Below are 8,296 nucleotides of genomic sequence, written 5' to 3'. Positions count from 1 at the left end.
GAGGTTTTCTAAGGCTATATAACCTTCCTTTTCTCTAGCTTTAACCGTTTTCCTTTCATCTCTAAATTTTTTACTTCAAGTTCTATTATCTTATCTTTAGATAAAAATAAGGATTCTTTTTGTTACGCTCTTGCCTCTCCTTTTTTTCAAAAAATTATCCATTTAATATGTTTCAAAGTTTCGACTTCAAACATTCACAATAATTGAATAATTTAGTGAAAGAAAAATATTCATATGAATAATTTTGATGTTTGTTTTCATTTTTTCACAGAACGAGAATCAAATTTATGATTGAAAAAGTGAAAAGCTTTTCGTTTCACTTATTCACAGAACCAGAATTGGCCCCCAGGAATTTTTAGGTTAAAATTTTACGAAAAGGTTTTGAAAACTCCATTTTAAGATTCTCGGAATACGTTACTCGAAAAATACTATAAGGAATCCTTAATTTATAAAAACAATTATTTGCAGATAGGTACTTCTTACTTGCGTTTTATATTTCAGCTGTTGGACTTTTCGAAAATTCATACACAATACCTTCAAATTGTGAACTTAATAACATAAAGATTAAAGGAAAAGATAGGAAAATGTAAAAAAAATAAAACAAAAAACGTGATCACCATTATCTCCTCTCTATATAAATGAGTTTATTGATTGCATAAACTCTCCCAAAAACCCATTAGTACCACAATCAAGGGATGTGGTTCAACCACTTAGAGTAAGAGAAAATAGACCACCAAGCACAGATTTAAATTTTTTTTATTTGTCTAAGAAAACAATCGAAATAAATTCTATGAATTTATAGAAATAATAACAGTTGTTAAGTTAAGCTTTTTGAACTCAGTCCCTTTAATAAGCTTAAAAGCTGATGACAAATAAGTCGAGTTTGTTTCCAATACTCAGTAGCTACATGAATTTATTCGTAAAACAAATAAAAGTGGAGAAAAAGTAATGACGAAGTAATAAAAAAAATTGACTATAATGTAAGCTTTCCTTTGTTTGTACATTTTTAAGCCAATGTTATTGTTTTTTTTTAAATTATTTAAAGTAAAAAAATTGCTATAGAAAGTAAATATACATATATTTAAGTTTTTTATGATAAGCTTGTTAACGTCCAGTGGGTTTGTGTCCAAATAAACAACAATTGATCTAAGCTTTAAATTTTTACAGAATTATAATTCAACGATTTTAGTTGGCAAAAATCTCACACAACCAATAAACATTGTGCCACTTTAATGATTAGGGCTGTCCGCTATCTCGCTTACGAGCAAGATAGATAGGCTACGTCCTTAAACCTTTTCATGTGAGGTTAACATTTATTTTTTTTATATGTTGAAAACTTTAAATAATCAACTCTGTCAAAAAGCATTATGCCTGCAAAACTAATTAAAATAAAAGCTATACAAAATATTTTTAAAAAATCTAGTAGTTTATTTTGTATTCTTTAAAATTTTAAACCTCATCTTGTTTTACATTAAAAGTTTCATTTATGTCCATAACTTGCTTATTGTTTACCGGTGGACACTCGGCACAAAGAACATCTTTATTGCTTCGACTGGTCTCCAATCCATTTATGTTTTCTTTATTATTTTTGGATTTTGACGAACGTGAACTTGTCACAACTTTAGATTCAGTATCACTATTTCTATGATTTCCATATTTAGCATGTTCTTCAACTTTCAAATTCGATTTTGTGTTTGGCCAGAATTGCTATAAAAGAATTTCTTTTTCTTTTCAGAATTCAGTTAAAATTGTTTTTATAGTAATGCTCACCTTTGGTATATCCCAAATGATAACTGATCCAGTTGAACTTCCTGAAATGCAAAACTTTCCACAAGGACTAAAAGCACAGCTTGTTACTGGCGATGCATGTTGTTGTCCAGCACAAACTGTCACTCCATTTTGGTAATCCCACAACTGTTGAAATAAGTCATCATTAAAAGGTGTTACATAAATTTCAATGAGAAAAAAGTCCGTACTTTAACTATTTGATCAGTGCCAACAGAAACGAAATAATCACCAGTTGGATTAAAGGCAACACAATTGACAGGTTCTTTGGTAGAACCTTCGAGTTCTCTTAAAAGACTTCCATTAAATACCTAAAAAATAAAAATTTTAAGTAATGTCACTATGTCAGATTTGAATCATTGATACCCACCATCCAATATCCAATTCTGCCATCAGACCCCACTGTCAGTAATTGAACACCAGTTGGATAGTATCGAGCGCATGTAAATTGTGTATTGGCACAAATTACTTGCTTTCTCGTCATTCGCCTAAAAAAATTGATAACAACTTTCTTTATTTTAATACCTGTTTGACCTGTATACGATATTAGTACAAAAGTACCCCCTCTCTTACCTTATGTCCCAAATAACACATGAACCATCTGTTCCAGCTGACACTACTTCAGTGTCGAAAATATTGAAATGTAATGAACTTATCGGCCCTGTATGATCTTTGAGAACTCCTATTAAACTCTGGCGAAAAGGTTCAATTTTCCAAACCCTAACTTGTCCTTCTATTCCTGCACTCACAAGTATTCGATCATTAGACGAAATAGCCAATGCACTGCAGCCTGAACATTAAAGAGTTAATTCAAAACTAACTTAAGCAAGTTAAGAAATGCCCACCTTTATTATGTGCATTCGGTATTGCATAAATAAGTTTGCCGGTAATTGGAGTAAATGATCGAATTACACCATCATTCCAAGCTGATACAATACTTGATCCATCATGGGTAAAAACAATTGCAGTGCAATGAAAGTTATAAACCATTATTCGGAGAAGCTCTTGTAAACGTTTCATGGACCAAATTCGAATAGACTCATAGCCAGCAGTTGCAAAAATACTTGACAATTTTCTAGAAATAATACGTTTTCATTACCTTTATCATCCAACAATAAGTCTATTAAAAATCTACTTGGGAAATATAAGTTCGTTAATTGCTTCCTTGTGGCAGGTTGTTTTAAGCTTCAGATCAAAGTTAACAACGTTTAGTATGTATATCTCACTGTTGTTAGTTCCAATGAAATAAATATTTTTTGAACTTTTAGCAATGCTTGTTACAGCTCCATTGACTTTTGTTGATCTTATCTAAAATAAAAGTTAAAGGTTTTGTATCGAATGTTTGGCCACATCATTTATACAAATCAAACCGTTTTCAACTTAGGCCAAGTTGGATTTGGATAATTTTTAAAGCATTCATTCCTTAGTGCAACCAATTCAACAGTTCCATCTCCAGTTCCAAGCAAAAGGTTTCCATCTTCCGTGCATACAATTTCTCGAATACCATTTATGTACTTTTCACAATCTTTACCAATTGGTTTCCTTGGATTATGTTTTCCATAGAGTCCTACTAATACAGCACTTTTTCCTTCTTTTCCGCCAAAACTTAGCCTAACATGAGCAGCATCGCCTGTCATTGTGCCAATATAGATATTTTCATCATTGTTATCTAAAACCATTGATGTATATCGTCGTTGATGTCTTCCAACTTGAACTTCCTGAACACTCAGTTTTCTGCGTTCCTTTTCAATTGTCCACATTCTAAGGTGATCTTAAAGATTTGTGTGTATTTTAATACATTTTTAATGAGTTTGAAATGTTGGAAATTTTTAAGTGAATACATAAGCGCAAAATTATAATCGATTTAGTAAAATGCTAAAGCCATTTTAGTAAGTTACTAAGTTAAAAATCCGTCCTGATTTTTTTCAAAAAGGTCTTTTATTATTTTTTAAAAAGCTTAAATATTTTAAGCAGCTTTAATTTAATTTTTAACATAAGAGCAAGTACGTGCGAACCAGTCGTGGATTTTATTTTTAATTTGTTAACATAAATTTTCAATATATATATATGCTATAATATAAGAATCGCAATATAAGAATCGCTATAATGCAAATGTAAATGTGTACTTACGATCTCCTGATACTAAAAACACAGATGCAAGTTTATTTAATGGACACACATATGTGGGATTTCCTGATGTGCTGTTGACAGCTACTGCGCGACAAATTGGAGTGCTATGAATAAAAAAAAAATCAGATAAAAAACTATAAAACATGAAAAATGTGGTAAGAAAGTTTAATTTGGGTTTAAAATCTGCTTAGGTTCTGTATGGTTCTTTAAAAATCTTATATTTTGATCACGAAATCATGACTAACAAAAAAAAAATAAAAAAAATATGAAGTCTACTTAAAAAAAAAGCAAAAAACTACTTTATCCCACTGCAATATTTTTGAACTTTGGGTTTAAAATCTGCTTAGGTTCTGTATGGTTCTTTAAAAATCTTATATTGATCACGAAATCATGACTAACGAAAAAAAATATGAAATCTACTTAAAAGAAAAAAGCAAAATTCAATTTATACCAATGCAATATTTTTGAACTTTGGGTTTAAAATCTGCTTATTTTCTGTATCTGTATGGTTCTTTAAAAATCTTATACCTTGATCACGAAATCATGACTAACGAAAAAAAATATGAAATCTACTTAAAAGAAAAAAGCAAAATTCAATTTATACTAATGCAATATTTTTGAACTTTGGGTTTAAAATCTGCTTAGGTTCTGTATCTGCATGGTTCTTTAAAAATCTTATACCTTGATCACGAAATCATGACTGACGAAAAAGAAATATGAAATCTACTTAAAAAAAAGCAAAAATTCAATTTATACCAGTGCAATATTTTTTAACTTTGCACGTAAAAAGAATTACAACAATAAAAGTTGTTTTCGTAAAAAAAAAGTTGAGATACAAATCAAATATGACATTACGATGATAGAGAATGTGAAAAAAGCGGTCCACTTCAAAATTGGTGTGTAGCAATGAAATACATTTTTTTTGTTAAAAAAATTCAAGTATTAGTTTTTAGACAAGGTCTATCTTTTAATGAATTTTTTTTTTTTTTCAAAAATCTCAAAAGCCTCTCATAGAACCGTTTTTTTAAATATGTTTTTCTCTCAAATGATTTTCTCATTTTCAACGAAATTTTTTAAACATTTTTATATAATAGCAAAATTAAAAAAAAATAAAATGCACGACTGGGTCGCACGAACTTGATCTTAGAGTTAAAGTTGCTTAAATTTTTAAGACTTTATATAGAAATTTGGAAAAAAAAAAAATAGAATTCGTTTTTTAAAAAAATAAAATAAAATCTAAAATTGAATTGCCCTCCAAAATAAGTATGCAGTTTTGATTGATATATTAACATACATTTTTAGAAAAAAAAATTTCAAAATCGTTAGAGCCGTTTTTAAAAAAAAATAATTTTTTATAAATAATTTTTTGGAAAAAAAGTTTTAAAATAAAATTGGTATGCCATTTTGTAGAAATCACTAATCAACATCTAAAAACAAAATTTCAAGAAAATTCAATGTCCCGTTTTCGAAAATTGGATTTTTCAAAAAAAAATTTTCAAATTTTTTTTTAAAATCCAAAAATTATTTTTTTGGAAATTTTATTTTTGGTTTATACTTAAATTATATACATGCTTCTTCATAAAAAGTTTCGTTGAAATCGAATAATCATTTTCGGAGATAATCGGATTTGAAAAAAACCGTTCTATGGCTGGTACCGTTAATAATGATTTTCAAAAAAAAATATAAACCTTTGCTTAAAACTAACATTTTAATTTTTTAAACAAAATCGTTGGAGCCGTTTTCGAGATATTTCAATTTTACTTAAATCGGTATATGACATGTACCGTTATTTTTGGTCCAAAAAAATTAATTCCAAAAACCCCTCTGGAGAGTCGCCAAATAACGCTACATACCAAGTTTGACATTAATCGGTCCATCCGTTTAGGCTGTAGCTCCTTATACAGACAGACAGACAGACAGACTGACAGACAGACTGACAGACAGACAGACAGACAGACAGACGGACTTCCGGGACCCACTTTTTTGGCATTGTCTACCATCGTAATGTCATGGAAAAATGTTATCTCAACTTTTTTTTTGTACGAATGCATAACTTGATATATAGTACCTATATCGCAAGTAAAAATTTGGGATTGAAGAAAAAAATTTGAACATTTTTGTTTGAAAAATCGAATTTTCGAAAACTAACATTGAATTTCTTTGAAATCTTGGTTTTAGAAGTTCATTAATAATGGCTACAAAATGACAAAAAATTTGTTATAAAAAATTATTTTTTTTTAATGGCTCATACGATTTAAAATTTTTGTTTGTAAAAATGTGTCTTTATTGCATACTTTTTTTAGCTCTATTTCATTTAATAAAGAGTGTTTTTTTTTCATATCAAGAACAAATTTTGAGTTTTTTTTTAATTTTGTTTGTTTTTTCTTATTTTCATAAAAACTCTTACATTTCAGTGATTTAATTTCTAAGAGCAAGTAAGTGCGACTCAGTCGTGCACTTTATTTTATACTCATTTCCGCTGCACCTTCGGTTAATTCAGTTTTGTTATTAGGTGTGTTTTTTACTACCACCGGTTTTAACTGGACAAAAAAAAACGCAGTCGGGGCTAAGCAATTTACATGTTGAATGCAACAACACTTTAGCCCCTTGGGCTTAGTTGTTTAGCCCGGAGAATTCTCTGGGCTTAACTTTTTCAACAGATTTAAATCTGTGCTACCAAATTAACTTGTTCGTAAATTGTTTAGAATTTGTTTAAAAACATCAAAGCTGATGTTTGGAATGACTATTATTGTTTTAAATATTTATTTAACAGTTAGTTAAACTTTTTTTTCAAAAACAAACAAGAAACCCCAAAAGCGAAAAATATGACAACTTTATATTTTTTTGTGTCAGCTGATTTCGGAACATTTAGTATGCAGTGCTGCCAATTTTTCTCTCTAAGCCCCGAGACGTTTTTTTTAACCAGTTAAGACCGGTGGTAATAAAAAACACACCTATTATTAAAATGCTATTTTATGCAATACAATACTCTATTAGGTTCTGAAACTGAAATCTCTGTAAAATCAGTTTTTTTAACTTAACTTAAAACCAACGAAAAACCATATTCAAACTCAAGCTTTGGCTGAGCTATGAAGGTAATTTTCAAAATGAACTAACTTACCGCGTTTCAACATCAAAAACTATGACACATCCATCATCAACACCACCAATGCTTACAATATATTTATCTTCAGCAGTAAAACAAACGGTTTCACAACGCACCTTAGAAAATGTATAATTAAGAGAAGAGAGAACAATTTTCATTAAACACGAGTTTATACCTTATGAAGATCATGCCTTGCAATTTCTTTTCGTTCCTTATAGTCCCATAGTATAACATATGCTCGGAATCCCATATGGTTGATTTGACCAGATGCTACATATTTGCCACTAAAATTAATATACATAACTTTTAAAAACATTGTTCCATTTTCCTAAACTTTTAACAAAGAAAAAACAAACCTATGAGAAACATGCAAACAGGATACCATATTTGTGTGTCCAGTTAAAAACTCCTGCTCATTTGTATTCGTATTTGTTATAACAACCTTATTCCCCAGAGGAATGATTGTATGCATCCCATCGGGATGTAGATTAAGTCCAAATAGAACATCACCATCGAATCCAAATATTGCTCGTGGTTTAAGCTTAATATTTTCAACTTCATCTAGCTGAGCCATGGTTTTTTAAAGATAATATTAAAAAATATACGATACAAATTCTTCAAAATACTTCTGGTTAATGAGGGTTTTTGAGTTTTGTTTGACTAAACATGAAAAGGAAATTATTTGTTGCTAGGGTTTTTGGTTAAGGGGTTTGTTTTATGTTTCCAACGGTTAAACCATCCTATTGGGGTTAATTTCATTGTGATTTCATTATGATGCGGTTCAATGGTTCTCTGACAGACATTAAATGCACGAGTGAGTCACACGTAATATTTGGAATGTAACTTAAAAAATATATACCTATATAAAAATGTGTTCACTTCACAAGTCAACATAAAATGCATAACAACATTATTAAACCATTTTTTAAAATGATGTACTTTCTTTGGAATAATACTAGATATTATTTTATTTCTGAAATGAAACTTAAGAATTTAAGTTCTCCAAAAAATCGAATGTGATAGTTTAGGTAGGGAAAAAAGTAGATTTTAAGAATGTATGTTAAACTAAAATAGTTCATTTCATTTTAGCAAACAGCCCTTAATTACTTGAAATAAAGGAGAAAATGACAATAATTTTATATTTTGTTTCTGCAAAAGTTTCGATAATAATATATTTTAACAAAAAACCAAAACCTACTTTCTAATCATTAGGTGTGTTTTTTATTACCACCGGTCTTAACTGGACAAAAAAAACGCATCGGGGCTTAACCTGAA

The 8,296-nt window shown here is 29.4% G+C and overlaps 1 protein-coding gene across 1 annotated transcript; it reads right to left on the bottom strand.

Moving 5' to 3' along the window:
- Window positions 1-1,405: 1,405 nt before the first annotated feature.
- On the bottom strand, window positions 1,406-7,680 carry LOC129910331 (cilia- and flagella-associated protein 52). Its single transcript, XM_055987667.1, has 12 exons — window positions 7,378-7,680; window positions 7,197-7,305; window positions 7,037-7,137; window positions 3,916-4,019; window positions 3,156-3,556; window positions 2,921-3,093; window positions 2,631-2,860; window positions 2,359-2,575; window positions 2,156-2,273; window positions 1,977-2,096; window positions 1,771-1,914; window positions 1,406-1,707 (listed from the first exon to the last, which is right to left on the bottom strand). The coding sequence occupies exons 1-12, from the start codon at window positions 7,593-7,595 to the stop codon at window positions 1,450-1,452; spliced, it is 2,193 nt and encodes a 730-aa protein (XP_055843642.1). The 5' UTR covers window positions 7,596-7,680; the 3' UTR covers window positions 1,406-1,449.
- Between the last annotated feature and the right edge of the window lie 616 nt (window positions 7,681-8,296).

This window comes from Episyrphus balteatus, chromosome 2 (assembly GCF_945859705.1).
Source record: "Episyrphus balteatus chromosome 2, idEpiBalt1.1, whole genome shotgun sequence".
Lineage (NCBI taxonomy): Eukaryota > Metazoa > Arthropoda > Insecta > Diptera > Syrphidae > Episyrphus > Episyrphus balteatus.
This window is presented reverse-complemented; position numbering and strand designations above follow the sequence as displayed.